General features: G+C 40.9%; 1 protein-coding gene across 1 annotated transcript in view; it reads left to right on the top strand.

Moving 5' to 3' along the window:
- Positions 1-18,275, top strand: part of GPR158 (G protein-coupled receptor 158) — a 429,025-nt gene that overhangs the window by 36,875 nt on the left and 373,875 nt on the right. Inside the window, exon 2 of the mRNA XM_008148869.3 lies at positions 5,176-5,281. Coding sequence (XP_008147091.2) covers positions 5,176-5,281 — 106 coding nt within the window. The remainder of the gene's footprint in view (positions 1-5,175; positions 5,282-18,275) is intronic.

The raw sequence follows: 18,275 nt of genomic DNA, 5'->3' as shown, positions 1-18,275 counted from the left end.
GCAGTTGAGAGGGACTAAGCCTGCAAGGGAGGGCAGTTAGAAGTGATCAACCCTGCAGGAGAGGGCAGTTAGGTGTGACCAGGCTGGCAGAGGAGGGAAGTTGGGGGCAAACAGGCTTGCAGCAGAGTGGTTAGGGGGTGATCATGCTGGCAGGCAGAAGTGGTTAGGGACAATCAGGAAGGCAGGCAGGCAAGCATTTGGGAGCCAGTAGTCCTGGATTGTGAGAGGGATGTCCGACTGCCCGTTTAGGGATCCGACTGCCCACCAGGATCGGGCCTAAACGGGCAGTCGGACATCCCTCGAGGGGTCCCATATTGGAGAGGGTACAGGCTGGGCTGAGGGACAACCCCCCTCCATGCACGAATTTCATGCACTGGGCCTCTAGTTATGGTGATAATCTTACTAACCATCCACAGTATAGCACAAAGATGTAGGCCCAAAGGCCATATTGTGATATAAGTGTGTATTCATGATTTTGTTTTTGTTTCTTAAAGCAGGACCGTAATATAAGTGTTAGGACCTACAAACTAGGATCTTCACTTGTAACAATGCTAGAAACTAAATTAGTAAGCTATTATTAACAATGTTCAGCCCCATGAGATGGAGGTCTGAACCAAAGCAGTGGTAGAGGAAAGGGAGGGAAAGGGTCACCAAGACAGAAAGCATGCTGGGAGTACAAGGTAGGTGACTCGGCAGCTGTGTTGGTGGATGGTGACTTTCATAACAAATGGGTTATTGCCTTGGATAATTGGAGGATGGGAGCCCATTCACAGAAAGAGAACATGAGGCGGATTGCAAGGTTAACGTTTTAGGTGTCAGACAAGGAGAGGAAAAGGTTGGTCTGCAGTTTAGTTAAGCACCCAGGTAGGTGTTTGGGGGATATTAGTTGCTATATTTCCCACTCTCTGGCCACAATTTACCACGCTTTCCTGTGTTTAGTCCAAGAAACAGCAGCCACTTCCTATCCCTTGTAGCTTCCCAGTGGCACCAGCTCAGAGGTGCTCGCTCAGAGGCATCCCCGTCTCCCCCAAGGGGCTCAGCTGGTCTAATCTCAGTCCTCGCATGGGGGCACGTGCGTGTGTCTGAGCCTCTGCGTCGCTTTTGGCAGTGTACTTTTCCTCACAAAGTGAGCTTTCTCATCCCACTTAATCTCCCAAACCTCCAGTTTCCCCGCAGGAAGTCAACACACCTGCCCTGAGGGCTTTGTAGGTCCCCTGGCGCAGAGGCAGAGGCGCTAATGAGGATGAGTCAGCGCTGACATCCCAGCTGGTTAAGGCAAGCCTCATTACCTTGGGTGGTTTTGCACAGCGCCCAGAAAGCTTCCTGAGCTGAGTTTAGTCTGCGGTGACTTTTTGGTTCCCGTATATGAACCGGGAATTAAGAGGGAAAATCCTCAGCGATTAGGATTTCTTCAGCCAGTTTTCTCAGGGAAGGAACCAGAGTAATTGCAGCCCCCTGGAATTCCGAATTAGCCATGTCCCTGAGCTAGCTGGGAGATTACAAGATTTCCACTGTCTTGCAACCAAACTCTTTCTAGTGGAGCAGGATAGTTGAGGAGAACTTGACTTCATTATTACTAAAAATTGTGGAACAAATAGAAATGCATCTTTTTATTAGATGCCTTCTAAATAAGACGTTCACAAAAGAATACCAAAATGTGGTGGACAATCGTAGTCCAATGAGAAATTTATGTCTCTGAAGATGACTGATGAGGTAAGTGTATGAATACCAATCTGCTGTAATGATACCTGGAATGTTGAGTTAGAGCTCTCACTTCCATGAGTCTTATCCCGACCACCCTTTAACAAAGAGTTTAATGTACCCGTCTCTTATCACCTGCTTCAAATTTATTTTTTTCCGCCATTGCACTTTTTACTTTGTAATATATGGCATAATTTGTTTATTTATTATAGTCATCTTTTATTAGTTGTCTATCCCACACTAGAGTTAAGCTCCTGAAGGGCAGGTTCCCGCCCCCCCCCCCCCTGCTTATTAATGTATTTCAAAGGCTAAAATAATTTTGGCTCAAGGTAGTCAATAAGTATTTTCTGAACTAATGAAAGTAAGAATTTGCTATTTCTCAAAGAGCATAAAGTAGAGCCTGACTGGGCTTGCATGATTGTCATAACCTATGTGGAACATTGTTCTATGGAAAGTTCTGGCAGTGATGGTGGTCATCAAGTCAACAAATGTATATTGAATCCCTACTATACTCCCAATTCCCCAGAATTTAGCATCCGTTCTCCATTCAACATACCAATACTTTAAGAAACATGCTTTTTGGTGTTACTTGAGGGTAGGGCCTATGTGGTTCGCCTACATAGCATCTGCTACAGTGATCTACACTAATAAAATAGAAATATGCAAATTGACCGTACATCCACAATACCCACCAGCCAACCAGGAATGAGCATACAAATTAACCCAGCAAAATGGTGAGTTAATTTGCATTTGCAGGCGCGGAGTGGCGGGGCGGGACACCTGCTATGAGAGAGAGGGCAGGGGGTGGAGCGAGCTATAGGAGCAGCGCTCCAGCTGGGAGCGAAGACTTGCAGGCTCCCGGGTGGCCAGGAGCGAAGCCAGGGGAAGGAAGGCCTATTCTTGCATGAATTTTCATGCAACGGGCCTCTAGTATGTACATAACAGACAATAAATATTTGTTGAAAGAGCAAATAAATGAACTGGGTTAAGTTTGTAGGTTACCTGGGAATCAAGTTATTTTTCATATGAACATTTGTTTTATGAAATTATGGTCTACGTGAGTAGTATTTTGCAAACTGAGGTCTGTTTCTTTGAAGGATTTCTAAGTTTTCTTTGAGAAATTTTGGGTTTTCATTTCAGAGTTCACCTGAAAAATAAACTTACACATATTGGGTTATCTGATTCACAAAATACTGACAGAAGTTTTGGTGTCCCTGTTTGCTTTCTGTCTCCTTTTAGCATATTAGCACTACATAGTGTAGTACTTTGTGATAGGTTAATAAAAAAAGATCAGATTGCCTACACCTTATTGCAATCCGGGACCCCTTGGGGGATGTTGGAGAGCCAGTTTCGGCCCAATCCTGGCAGGCCAAGCCGAGGGACCCCACTGGTGCACGAATCCATGTGCTGGGCCTCTAGTATACATATAAGATCTTTGGTTAATCTCTTCTTGCTTTCCTCCTTCCCCCCTTCCCTCTGAGATTCATCAGTCTGTTCCTTGTTTCCATGCTTATGGTTTCCGCTCCTGTGTTGAGCGTCTGCCCCTTGGTGGTCAGTGTGCATCATAGCTACTGGCCGGTCACTTAGGCTTTTATATATGTAGACTAGAGGCCTGGTGCATGAAATTCGTGCTCTGTCTGCCAGGCCTGGGGGCTTCACTGACAGGGACACACTAAGGAAGCCCCCATGCCCTGTTGTCTGGGCTCTGTCTGCGGAGTCTAGGGGTGTTCCCACTGCCACCTTGCTAAGAAAGCCCCCAAGCCCTGCTGTCTGGGCTCTGTCTGCCATGTCTGGGAACTTTGCTGCCACTGCCACACTAAGGAAGTGTGGGAACTTTGTGGAACTGCCACTGCCACACTAAGTCTGGGAACTTTGCTGCCACTGCAACACTAAGGAAGCCCTCAAGCCCTGTTGTCTGGGCTCTGTCTGCTGGGCCTGGGGGTGTTCCTGCTGCCTCTGCTCTAAGGAAGCCACCATGCCCGGCTCTCCGGGCTCTGTCTGCAGGGCCTGGGGCTTCCCCGCTGCCACGCTGAGGAAGCCGCCATGCCCGGCTCTCCGGGCTCTGTCTGCAGGGCCTGGGGCTTCCCCGCTGCCACGCTGAGGAAGCCGCCATGCCCTGCTCTCTGGGCTCTGCCTGCAGGTCCTGGGGCTTCCCCGCTGCTGCGCTGAGGAAGCCGCCATGCCCTGCTCTCCAGGCTCTGCCTGCAGGGCCTGGGGCTTCCCCACTGCCACGCTGAGGAAGCCGCCATGTCCTGCTCTCCGGACTCTGTCTGCAGGGCCTGGGGTTTCCCTGTTCCCACGCTGAGGAAGCCGCCATGCCCTGCTCTCTGGCCTCTGTTTGTTGGTCGGACACTCCAGCAGCGGGGATGAGGTGACTGGGCGCCGCCATCTTGTGGCTATGGGGGCCGCCATTTTTGTTGCGGAGTGATGGTTAATTTGCATATTACTCTATTATTAGATAGGATTTCATAATGAAAATAGTTTAATATGGGGTTGTGGGGCCTTGAAAATGTATTTTTTGTTTTTTTACTTTTAGTGGTTTTTAGTGGGGTGTTTATATTTTACTCACGTGTGAAAAACATCAGCAAAGGTCGAGCTTCAGGGCCCAGGACACAGAATATTGATTTCATTAAAGTCCAGGTGTGACAGTTCAGTGCAGGACAGATATTTTTGCTGCTCCTACTGAGAGTGGTGCTGGTGGTGGTGAAAAATAGAAGAGAGAGACCTTAGGAAAATGTACAGAGGTTGGTTGGAGAAAATGGAGGAATTTTAGATACAGTTGTAGCTTTCTTTGCAGTTGTGCTTTTGGCCCTAAATTTGTGAGTTCTCTTTTTTAGTGACTTATCTCAAATGGCTAAGTAAAAGCAGTGTTTTTGTTTCTAGATTTTCAAAGAAAATGCTAATCAGCATATATGTAGGTAATGCAAAACTCTGCTTGGTTGGAACACTTTGAGACCTAAAAAGCTGTTTAAAGTCACTGCTACAGAAAATCAGAGGAAAGAGATGCTTATTTTCAGATATGGTCCTCCCTTCCTGATTAAACCCCCATTCATTCTCTACATCCTGACTCTGCAATGGGAAATAGGAGTAGAAAGAAATAAGATGAGGACTTTGTATTGATTTAGTTTATAGAAGGGATACTAGGAGCAGGTGTTATTTCAGAGTCAACTTTGCTACCATGTCCAGAGAAATACTGTCTGGGGTTTAGTCAATAAACAAATATTTATTAGCACCTACTATGTGCCAGGTATTATATGGGGAGCTGAAGACAGTGAACAATAGATAATTATTATTATTCTGTTCTATTGTACCTTTATCTTCACTTGCTATACATTAGTTGAATATGAGTGAGCGATTTCAAAATTTATAGTGAATTATTTATGCTAATTTGTCTGATTTCCAGGACAGAATACAGAGTTAGAAATTATAAAGGTTCAGCTTAACTTGTTCTTTTTATCTTTCTCTGTTTTTAAGGGGTGTCATGAAAGTGGACATAAATCTTCAGAAAGTAGACATTGACCAATGTTCAAGTGATGGCTGGTTTTCAGGAACTCATAAATGTCATCTCAACAATTCAGAGGTAAGAACATGAAAATAGAGCCCCTAAAATCAGAAGCCCAGAAATGTATTACTTATGATCTTTTGCATTTTTGTGGGTAAGTGATCAAGAGACGTTTTACTGGGAAAATGTCTTCTATGCAGGTCTAATTGTTGCCAAATGAACTGAAAAAGGAGTAGGAAATTAAATTTGTGCAGAATAACTATTCATTTGAAGACTAAGAAAAAGCTGAAACTGAAATTATGTCTGAAGTTTGGCATTAGTCAAAGGCTGATCCTATTTTTCAAAAGGGGCTGGAAATTAAAATAGCAATGAAGTGAAAAACCAGTCCTGGAAGGGTCAACCAGATTATGCATATTTTAATGGAAGATGATGCTTGGTGAAACCTTGATGCTATTCATTCAGACACACTGTCATCTGCCAGAAAAGTGTGTGTGTGTGTGTGTGTGTGTGTGTGTGTGTGAGTGAGAGAGAGAGAGAGAGAGAGAGAGAGAGAGAGAGAGAGAGAGAGAGGGAGGGAGAGAGGGAATGGCAGGGAAATATTAAAAACAAGGAGAAAACTAACAGGGACTTGTAAAGGAAATGTATATGTTGGTGTATATATTTCCAATTTTCAGTTTTTTATCCGTGCCTTATTTCATGGGACTGTGGATGGTTAGGGACAGGCATAGAGATTATAAATCTGGAAATAAGACTATCACTTGTCTTTTGTAGTTTCAGACAGGAAGTGTGATGACATCCTGATTTCATTTTCAGTAATCTATTTCTGAGATCCAAAATGTTAAGAACAAATGTACAATAAAGTTCTTGATCTTAAATACTTGGGCTACCCCAACTTTCTTTCCATGAATGTGTGAGGAAAGTCAGCTTGATTTATTTAAAATAGAGGGAATATTACCATAAAGGTAGTGATCTACATCTTTAATCTATTTTTTTGCCCTTTGTGAAAGATGGTTATACATAGTACAATTTTAAGGTAAGGAATTATTAATCAAAGGGAAAATTAACAATAAGCACTTATTTGTGCCATTACTAAATAGAAAAGTGCACAGACATGTGCATAGCTCTACATGCCTGAACATTTGCCCATTGCATATTTCCCTTGTACATCCCCCACATATTCTGCCATACCCAACTTACATACTTTCATACCTCTATCACTCCCCAAATAATCATCTGCAGTTCTCCACTTTTCATCTACACTCCACAACCCACCTCCATGTGCCCCCATACTCTCTATCACAATATCCCTCAACTCTGCCACTCTTTACCAGGTAAACCCTTTAATTCCCCCATAATTCTCCACATCCTCCTAAGGACCTAAATTCATCAAACATTTCCACCATATATCCATAATCCCCAATTCCTCTTTATCCATGCACATCCCCACGTATCCCCAGCACTGTAGCCCACATCTCCATATACCTCCATATGGCCCTGACTTCCTTCACTCCCCCACCGGCACCTAATCATGCAAGGAACTGTTTCTGTCCTGTCAATTCACTTAAGATCCTCTTTCATTCCTTTTATTTATTCTTACAGTTTTGAACATTTCTGAGTATCCACTTTCCTGTGAATGATTCTGACATTTCTAAAGATAGGAATTTCAGTCTTCGACCTGGTGAATGTTTTAGCCTGATTATTATCTCCATGCCAATGGTATATAGCCACTTAGCTTCGTCTTTTAGCTGGAGTGGATTTTTCTGCATGGGTGTCATCTGTAGGTGCTCATTTCTGTACAGCCATGTTTCAGTGGTGCTCCTGGGTGGTGCAATAAGCATTCTGTTTAGAACCAAAGAGATTACTTTTCAGTGTGTTACAGTTGCTTCTTGCTTCTAACAATCTTTGTGTAGTTTTTGTTTCTTTATAGCACACCTATTTACCTATTTATTTGACTAGATGATCATAGTGGAAGAACCTCTTTCTCCTTTTGGAGGATTGATTTATTTTTGTTGCATCAGAATTATTAACTTTCTGGGTATTGTTTCTTTTTAAAGCTTTCAAATAAACTAAGTTATTTCTAGATAAAATATTATCCTCTATTCTGGTTAACAAAAATTAGGGTGGCCCTAACCGGTTTGGCTCAGTGGATAGAGCATCGGCCTGTGGACTGAAGGGTCCCAGGTTCGATTCCAGTCAAGGGCATGTACCTTGGTTGTGGGCACATCCCCAGTAGGGGGTGTGCAGGAGGCAGCTGATCGATGTTTCTCTCATAGATGTTTCTAACTCTCTATCCCTCTCCCTTCCTCTCTGTAAAAAATCAATAAAAATATCTTTAAAAAAATTAGGTTGAAATGTGTGACTTTGGGGATTATATATGAGAACATTCTATATGTTTTTTGATTCCTATAGGAAAAACTGGAAAAAAATATCCTAAAAGACAACCCACAGTTCAATAACCCTCCATGAAAAATGTTATAGAAAGAGGTTCAGTGGTATAAAAGTAACATCACCAAACACTGAAATGTCTATAAGATAAGTACTATACCTCCTTCCTTGCTCAGGTACAGGAGCTGGGAGTAGGAGATCTTGGTGTGCCCGCTGAGCCCACGAGGCCCTGGGTGCTGGTCTGACTTAGCCAAGCCTGCCATGGAACTCTTCATATGTTTTTGTTGGGCTTCTCTAAGGTCCTGCTAGTGGAGCTGGTCACTCAGGGTACCTGCAGCAGTTTCATACCACATCTTCAGTCTAGTGACTAGCAATAGTCTTTCAATTCCTCCCCTGTACTGATGTCAACTGGAGACTAGGAACTGGTTTCTCTTGGAGTTTCTACTGCGTGGGAAAACAGAAAGAAACGTCTCTTGTTTAGGGCATTTTTTATCTGCACTGGCTCTCCTTTGTTCCTTGTCACAAATCTTCTGTTATGGACTCCAAGAATCACTGTGTAAATTGGCTTACTTTGGAAGTAGTTAACATGAGTCATATCTGTAGGATGTGAATATCCATTTCATTAGAAAAAGAGATGCTCATCATGTTTACTGTGGGTTCTTTCTTGCCAATGTTTAACACCCTTTCTTGTAAATACTGCAGGATGTTAAAATTTCAAATTTATAATTGAGGCAAACTTTTCACTTAAAACTTTTTTCCCGGTGTGTTGACTTTTCAGTTTCCAAGTTATCTTAAACCAGATTTGTGAGTCTGATGTTGGAAACAAGTGACATCTAGACATCCACACATTTTAGAAAGGTGTGGAGTGGTTTGTGAGGAAAATAATTACTCAATGGGTACAGGGTCTATGAGGCCACTACCGGTACGTGTTTTTTGAAGGACGTAGTAAAGCAAGGTTTGAATCGGCACCCTGAACTGGATTGCAGGATTATTCTGTTTTTGCAACTGATTCAGATCATTCTAGCATGGACTTGATCACATTGTTAGCATCTATTGAAATAATTCTTTACCTATTCTCGTATCATTGTTTGCTTTGAATATACAAAATCTTCTCTTACATAATAGTTTATTTAAGACATTAAAAATGAGACTTATGTTTTAATGGTATTCTTTTGCTTTGTTTCCATTATAAGAAAAAAATTTAATCATTGTTTGAGCAGGAAATATTAGGAGAGTGTCCTTGAAACTTTTTTATTAAATTCTATTAGTAAAAATGCTTTATGCATCTACCCATAGTATGTATATATATGTGTATGTATATATATCTATATATATATGTATATATATAGATATATATATATTAACCTACAAATTATACATGCATCTTCTGTTACATGTTCTATATATTAAAAATCAGAAAACTTAATCAGGTTGAAGATAAAGATGAAATAATATTTTAATGTAGATATTTATAAAAATAAATGCATCTGGGGGTACGCATGGGGGGTCAATGGGGGAAGCAGAGGGTGACATAATTCTTTCAACAATAAAGATAAATTTAAAAAATGCATCTTTAATGCGAGCAATGTAATTGATCACAATGCTTGAAAAAATTTTAGTGTGAGTGCTTTGATTGATTATACTTTAACATTTAAAAAATGTTAGTTTAATACTTAGTAATGCAGTGATTCAGAGGTCTCTAAGTTCAGTTTATTTTTATACTTAGTTTTCATGTCTATCATAGTTCAATATATACCTCACAAGGATGTGTCATTTCAAATAAAAGAAATAAATTATTGACTGTATTTGCTACATCACAATGCTCATTTTTCAGTTCCATCTACCAATTTTGCAAAGGTTTTTGCAGGAATACAGCTGGCAATTTTCATCCTACCTGATGTCAATTAATTGGTCCTTGCAAACTAATGAGCATTTTAATATTTTAAAGGAAGAGGTTAAAAACTCACTCAAACTTTCATGAGAAATATTTTCAAACAGAATTGGACATTTTATTTTCAAGTTTAAACTATATGGCTACATGAGTATTTATAGATTTTGGCAACAAAAAACCCATAGCACTGAAAACCATTTCCAGATATTCATTTTCAAAATGTTCACTTCAAAAGGCTTACTCATGGATTACTTAAATGTCACTTTTACTTTGCAGGAACAGCTTCGATTTTTAAAAAGATACCTGCTGTATAGACACTGCTAACAACCACTAGTCAGCATAGAGCTGGTCAGCAAATTGGAAACATTTCTCGCTCTTCTAAAGAACAATGCATAAATAATCGAATTCAGATACAAGTAGTTCACTTTGAGATAATCAGGAAATCTTTATGTGGGAAAAGATTTTTTAGGTCACACATTTCATGATGAAGAAGTATAGATATTTTACCGTTTAAAATAATCCTATCTAATAAACACTCTTACAGAGATTTGTGTCCCTCGGTGTTGTTTTAAGTGTTTAAAATTTTTAAGGATTTCTCATGCAATGTGTTTGATAGAAGTGTATTTTTTATCTATGAAAGACCTTATTTCCTCATCTTAGGAGGGAGGGAAATAGTGCTCAGAGGATTTAGTAATTGTTTTCTTTGATTATCTTGGAAAATCGGATCCTCTGCGCTCACGGACTTGCACTGGCCTTGCTGCCCTGAGAACAGGCGCAGGCTGGCCCTCTGTGCAGACCTGGACGGCTGTGGCGTTGGCTCCCTAGTGTCACAGTGACGGGGAAGTTACCTTGTTTTATCTCCATCCACCGGAAAGCACGGGACTCCCCTTGCCGAACTGATGCCGCTTCCTCCCAGCGCCCTGTGCTGGTGGAAGCAACAGGGTTCGCACTGAGGGCAAGGCGTGTGACAAGGAGATGGCAGTTCTCAGTGCCGGCTTCATCATCAGGAAGTGTAACTATTGCATGTGCTGAAGGTGATGTATTTGCATCCATTTTGGAAACCAAAACAAACAAACAAATAAATAAATAAATAAATAAATAAATAAATAAAATAATCCTATCTGATAAAGAGGGAATATGCTAATTGACTGCCCTGCCCTCAAAGATGGTGGTGCCCACAGCCAATAAGGAGGGAATATGCTAATTGACTGCCCCGCCCTCAAAGATGGTGGCACCCACAGCCACAAAGTGGTGGTGCCCAGTCCCTTCAGCCCCGCTGGGGTGGCAGGCGCATGGCTCCGCGTGTCTGCCCCCCGAGACCCCCAGTCCCCTGAGCCCTCCAGCTGCCCAGGGTCAGCCCGGATGGTGGCTGTCCAGCCGACGCCCGAGGCGCAGGCAAACCTCAGATGGCGGCTGCCCAGCCGCCCAGGGCCGCCCGAGGCTCAGGTAACCAGGGTTGGCCAAGGCTTGCACTGCCAGCAGTGGCAGCAGCAGAGGTGTAAAGGGGCGTTGCCTTCCCCTGATCATCAGGTTGCCTCCCACCCCTGAGGGCTCCCGGACTGTGAGAGGGGGCAGGTCAGGCTTAGGGACCCCCCCTCCAGTGCATGAATTTTCATGCACCGGGCCTCTAGTTTACTCTATAAATTCACTCAGGTGGTCAAATGTAAATGCTAATAAATTGCAATTTAAAAGCAAGTTAAGGAACCAAGTAACCACTGCCAGTATTTCTGTCTTGAAACTCCTACTTTTCCTTTAGGATATCTCAAGTGCCTTTTCAACAGTGTAGTCTCATGAGATGTGGACTGAGTGGGGACATTATTGTCAATCCAAGTCTTAAATATTAGTAAAGCTTAATTTATTTCTTATTTATTTATAAAAAAACTAAATGTAAGTACAAGTCCTAGTATTTTCTTCTCACTGCCTATTAACCTCTTGAGTTCTCTGCTTTGATAGGTGGGTCATCAGCTCAGCCAATGGCTTTATATAGCTCCAAGACAGTTTTCTAATGTCTTTTTTCTTCTTCTATTGAATATGTTAGATATGAATCTACTTATAACTCCTTGATACTCCATTAGAGATAGTTAATCAATCTCTGAAAATATACTTTTAAAAAGTTAAAAAAACATAAGAAAGGATATAATTTAGAAGACAAGAAAAAGATTTAATGCAAAAACCTAAAGAAAGCAGAAGTTAATCATTCTCTTTTGAAAGCCCTCTTACATACAGAATATAGCTCACTCTTTGGCTATAGCAGGGTTTAGAGTACTCTTCTAGAGTGATTAAGTGAAATTACTTAGAAATAGCTGTATATTACTTCTCATCTGAAGGCTGCATTCTCACCATTGCTTTCCTTTTCTCTAGAAAGGTTCTACTTTGCAAATATTTTTTTTATGTATAATTGTTCTGTCCAATATGATATCTACTAGCCAAATATGTTTATTGAATTGTAAATCTAAAGCTATACATAGGAAGTGATTGCATGGATTGGTGTTAACTTGCAGTGAAGATTGTCGTAGTTGGTTACAGAGTCTTATTTAGGTCCTATGTTGATTGGAATGCTCATCAATTCTTTGAATAATGACATAGGAAACAAGTAATTAGTAATAACAAATTCACTAAATGTTAAAAATCAGAGACTAAAAATATATTGCTGAGTTGGAGAAATGGACATCTGTATCAAGATGAAACTTAATAGGAACAATGGTAAGATCCTGAATGCAAATCAAAAAACCTATCATTTTAAGCATAGGAAGAATGATGTGGTTTAGTTGTAGCACTTGTGAACAATATTTGTGAGAATAATTGAGTCAATAGTGTAATATGGCTGTAAAACAATAGCAAAAGCTAGCTTAATCTTAGGTTGTTCTCTAGATCTTCAGAGATTCACATCACTATTCTAAGCTTAGCAGAAAATACCTGAAATAGTGTCACAAGGAATATATAAATTGAATATAGTATATGTTCCATATATTTAATATTATATATTTAATATATATATATGTAAATATTGAATATACTGTATTGAAATTCAATATAAAAATTGAACCCCATTTAGAAGAGAAAAAATAGTATTACTAAGAACTTTGTCAATTACTAAGAACTTTGACAAAACAACTTTGTTAACTTTGTTTTTTAATGAATGAAAGAAATGGAATTGGTTTTCCAGGGAAGAGAAGACCCATGGAATGATTTGTCAACTGTCTTTAAATATGAAAATAGCTATTATATGGATATTTATACTTTTTCTGAAAGGATCCAGGGGTTAGGCTGTGATTTATTGGTAAACCAACAGGAACTCCAGGAGGATCTGTTTAGCTCAATGTAAGTGGAACTTTTTAACAATCAGAATTGTTAAAATATTGAGAATGTATATTTTAAAATAGGAAATTGTAAAATTAAATGTCAGATTTGTTCAATCACATATTACCAGGTGAAGGTGTGATAGGTTTTAGTATTTTCAATAGTGAAAGGTACCACTTGACAGAATTTTGCAGGGCTCATCAAAACTTTATGCAACATTGGCTATAAGTGTTTCTGCAACCCTAAGGGGGAACACTGACAGGTGTTTCCATCCAAAACCAATACTCGTGTTCTTGCACTGACAATACCTTGAATTCTAACTCTGCATGTGGGTATGCCTGCCAAACCTGATATTTTCTGATTTTTTTCTCCATGATAATGATAAAGCAAACTATGATTTATTATTGCCACCTTTATTCAAGCTAGCTTCTGGGATTTGATTTCCATTTACTCATTAAGCATTTTGATTTCCATTTACTCATTAAGCATTAAGTGTTGATGCAAGATTAATTAATTTTGATGGACATGAGAAGAAAAAGCAGAAGGTTAGTTGACATTGGATTTCAAATCTCGGATAATCTAACCCAGGAAAAAGGCAATACAAGGGAGTGTCATTAATTTTTTTCTTTAACTTGCTCCTTTTGCTTATGAGGAAATGACATACCTTATAGTAGTAGATAAGCCAATTTTTCAACTACAAGAAGGTCATTGTATCGGCTGAATGACACTCCTGTGTATATATTCCATGTATACATGTATATATGTCATTGGATTGTATCATCAATCTTCTTGAACCTGTTGATCTAATGTTGGGCCCTATGAAGTATTTGAATTAGAATGTAAATGGAGAGTACTGTCTGTCTGTTTAAGGTAAATAAACTTTATCTATCTATGTATCTATCTATGTATCTATCATCCATCAATCAACTATCTTACCTAATAATAGACAAATATGTAAATTGACCGTACCTTCGCTATGCCCACAGCCAATCAGAGTGAGTTAGTATGCAAATTAACCCACCAAAGATGGTGGTTAATTTGCATACAAAGGCAGGGCGGGAAGCACCATGGCCTGCTTCCGGGGGTACGGGTCCATCGGGGGCGGAGGAGGCCCTGTGGGCAGTGCCAGACACCGTCCACAAGGTACTGATCCATGGCCAGGGAGGTGGTGGGGTGGGCAGTGCCAGATGGCACAGGAGGGGTCCGGGTTCATCGCAGGCCCCAGGAGGGGCAGCGGCCTGCCTAGCTGCTCCGGGGAGTCCCTGAGAGCATCGCCACCCCGGGGAGGCAATGCCGGACCCTCCAAGCCACTCCCCAGGGTCCCTGGGAAGATCGCTGCCCCGGGGAGGCGAGGCCGGACCCTAGAGGCTCCCAGGGGTCCCTGGGAACATTGCAGGCATGGGGTTGTTGAGACCCAGACCTGGCCTCTGGCCACAGATTCATAGCTTCATGGAGACCGAGGGCAGGGATCTGCCTCATCTGCAGAGAGACAGAGGTTCTACAGTGGCCCCAAGACGCGGGTGGGCCCAGCCAGGGATCAAGGGGCATGGAAGGACTCCCAGGCAGAGGAGCAAGGACCCTCACCCCTGAGGCGAGGGTTGAGGGGTGGTACTACCTCAGTGGAGGGATGCTGCACTGCAGGGTACTGGACTGACTGATGTGATTCAGAGAAGCTCCCAGTGCTAACGGGCCTCGCTCAGGCGGCCTTCACACTTCAGAGGCAGTGACTCCTGCTCCTGCCTTGACCCAAAAGCAAGCCCCCCATGGCAGAGTATGCCTAGGCAGTGAGTGCGAAGCCTTCCACCTGCTCCGGAGAAGCAGGGGCAGTAAAGAATGGGGGGCAGGGGACGGGGAGAGGAAAGAATGTGGAGCATCCGCAATGAAGAGGTGCTCAAGAAAGAGGCTTGGAAGCCTGACTGGAAGGTTTGTTCTGTTTGCTGGGTGGCTGCCCCTTAGGAAGCGCAAAGAGCATGGCTCTGAGGGCTTCCTGTGTGCTGAGTCAAGTTCCACAGCCAACTGGAATTGGCCTCAGTTTCCTGGTCTGTAAAATGGATGAAGTGTGTCCCAGTGCCTTCACTGAGCTTTGATGGCCAATTGAGATACTATATAAAGAAAATGAGGGAAGAAGTGAGAAAGAAAAGGAAGGACGAGCAACACAAAAGAAAGACTGAAAGGAACCTGTAAACCCATTGTCACTTAAATAGGGAATATAGTCAATAGTGTTGTAATGATGGTATGATGCCAGGTGGGTACTAGAAATATCGGGGAACACTTTGTAAAGTATATGATTGTCTAACCACTATTCTGTAACTAATATAAAACCTGAAACCAATACAAAATAATATTGAATGTAAAGAAATGAAAATTGGAGTGAAATTTTTATAAATTTCAAAGTTTAAATAAAAGCTGTAAAGGAAGGAAGGGGAGAATAAAAATAGTGTTTTTCATTTTACCACTTCATTAAAAAGATAGTTGTCTTTATATGGTGCTTTTATACTTTTATACTTTTCTAAGTCATTATCTCATTTTAATTTCCAGGCAACTTAAAGACAAGATAATTATTCCCTCCACTATTCAAAGAAAGGAAATCTTGGTGTCTGGTCCTAATGATTCAATCGTCAAGCCCTTATTGTAAAGCAGGGTTAGTAAAATTTTCTGTGCAGGGTCATATCTATACTAATAAAAGCCTTGGGGGTGATCAGGCCAGCAGGGGAGGGTATTTGGGGGCAATCAGGCCCGCAGAGGAGCAGTTAGGTGTCAATCAGGCCAGCAAGGAAGCAGTTAGGGGACAATCAGGCAGGCAGGTGAGCAGTTAGGACCCAGCGGTCCCGGATTGTGAGAGGGATGTCCAACTGCAAGTTTAGGCCTGATTCCACAGGGATTGGGCCTAAACCTGCAGTTGGACATCCCCTGAGGGGTCCCATATTGGAGTGGGTACAGGCTGGGCTGAGGGACACCCTCCCCAGTGCACAAATTTCATGCACCAGGCCTCTAATCTATCATATAAAACTTTATGAACTTTGTGGACTACATTAAATGTTGAAAAATACAAAGCTCTTACAAGATCTTATTCATGAGTGGTGTAGGTGAATGCATAAATATAGGGTGTCCCAAAAAATGTGTACATACACTTTGAGTAATTGTAAAGGCAGTGTTTATTAAAATTCATTTTCAAAAATGAGCTATCAGCTGTTAAAGTGTGTATACATTTTTTGGGACACCCTGTCTATTTGATAAGATGTGCTAGAAATTAACTTTTCTTTAGTCCTAGTCTGAAGAGTCTATGAAATCCTCAAAAGCCAAGTGTCCCATTAACACAAGTTTGTTTTTCAACCTATACATATGAAAATAATTGTTTAACAATATAAAGATATATTGATTTTTCTAGATCTAGAGTGGGTTTACGTAATTTAACTAAGGTCATAATACTAGCAAATGGTAGTTCAGGAATTTGAACTATCAGAAGGTAGTTTGGGTGATAGATGATTGTTTGGAAAGAAAATCACTGGTAGGGGCCCATGTGACGATCTTGTTAGTCTTGTTGTGGTTCTACCTATGGGAGCTCAGTCAAGAGCTAAGCTGGAATCTTCGTTATATGGGAAATTAGGTGTAGACCAAACAAGAAGAACTGATCTAGCTCTTGGATGGTTAAAACAAAATTTCAAGAGGACATGGTAAACTCAGGTACAACTTTGGGTTAGGAATCAATTTCCATTTTCAGGTGTAGGTGGCACCAGCTGACGTTTCTAAGTAGTAGTGGTCTGTTGGCTCAATGTAAAGCAGTAACTTGGAATGGTAGGAATGTCCAGTTTGAAACAGGACACAACGGATAAGATCCATCTCCTTAGATACAAGTTGATGAGGGCTGTATTCGTTGTCTGGACATCAGCTGAGAGGGCAGGTGTTAAGGAAAAGGACTGACTCCCAACAGGGAATTAGAATACAAATGAGAATGTAGGAATCAAAGAGTTAAATATGGAGGATTGCAGCTCATTTGGTACAGGAATGTCAAGGGGATTCTCTGTGGTTACGACAATCTATAAATGAATTTTAGATTCTAATTATTGCTGAAGACAAAACACCTAAATGCTGCCAGACTTCTCTGTGGCATAGGGTTAGAGTGGAGCTGAGCTTAAAGGTGGGAGATATACAGCATATGGCAGCTGGGCTAGAGTGGCAAGAGGATTGGCTCACATGCACCAATAGTATCAGGCTTTCTTGATCTTTTCAATTCAGTGAGAGGACATCTGATGAAATAAGAAGTTAGTGAACAAATTTGGAATATGTAGCTAAATTTATAATGGAGCCAATCAGGAAAAGAAAATCTCTACCTATTAAACCTTTGCTTTTGTCACATTCAGTAGCAGGAAAATTGCTACTTGTCCAATTCTAGATATAAGAAGCAATCAGAATATACAGTGAGTGCTTGAGGGTGACTTTTTTGGGGGGTTAAATATAGCTTTGCATCATTAGCTTATGTGGAAAAAAAATTCCATTATGACAGCAAATCAGATCTAATCTGGCACTCCCTCTGCTATAATTATATCAAATATAGTGGAAACTTGTCAAAGGTTTCAGTGAAAAATGAGGCTACCGATGCTTGGCAGCCCCCCTTTCAGCACAGTGAAGAATCATGTTGCTTAGCTACAGCCCTTGGCTGATTTAGAAAGATTTAACTGACTGTATTATGCAAGAGTTATAAACTCCATTCCTTGATATCTTTTTTCCTTAAGGGAAGAGCCTTATTTACCCCCTTCTTATTTTTTTTTTGTATCTTCATCCAGGATAAGTTTTGATTCATCATTGTTTTTCCCTCCCCAAGGCTTATAGATTGAGAGAGTAAAAAAGGTGGTTAGTTGATGATATAAGCAGAACAAAAAATATTGAAATAGCTTAATACTTTGCCCTCAAAGTAATGCGCAAGTGTTCATTTAAAAAATTTTTTGTCATTTTAAGTCATTGTGTTTTTCTTCTTCTTTCAGCATATTCACAGTTTGGGTTGCTATTGTCTTTATAACGCAAAGGAATGTGTAACATTTAATTATAGTTTTGTATTTCAAAATACAAACTCAGATGTTGGTGTATGGAGAGGTGTAGGAAATAGTGAATATAATTGGTGAAACAGGAATAAGTGTAGGGGCTGGAATTGGAACCAAGACAACGAAAACAGAAGGATTGAGAGAAAAACAAACAAATAAGGAAGAACTGTGGATAGAGAAGATTTAGGGCAATTATTGTCCATTAGGTAGAAAAGTGTGTAAAGGGGGAAATGTTAGATGTGTCAGAGCTAATTTCAATGGGATAAAAATACTAAAGGACTCAGAAGTTTGGAAGAGTCTCTTAGACGCTTTGGGTTCATGCTCTGTCTCCAGAAAAGAGTACTTTATACTATTCTAAATATGTGGATATCCACTTTATTTTTTACAGCTCCTCAAGAAAGAGAGCTGTTTCTCAGTAATGCTTTTTATTATCTTACCATAATTATTGTAATGAAGT

The sequence above is a fragment of the Eptesicus fuscus genome, chromosome 2, assembly GCF_027574615.1.
Source record: "Eptesicus fuscus isolate TK198812 chromosome 2, DD_ASM_mEF_20220401, whole genome shotgun sequence".
NCBI lineage: Eukaryota > Metazoa > Chordata > Mammalia > Chiroptera > Vespertilionidae > Eptesicus > Eptesicus fuscus.
The sequence above is the reverse complement of the archived record's forward strand: the minus strand, read 5'-3'. Positions and strand labels throughout refer to the sequence as shown.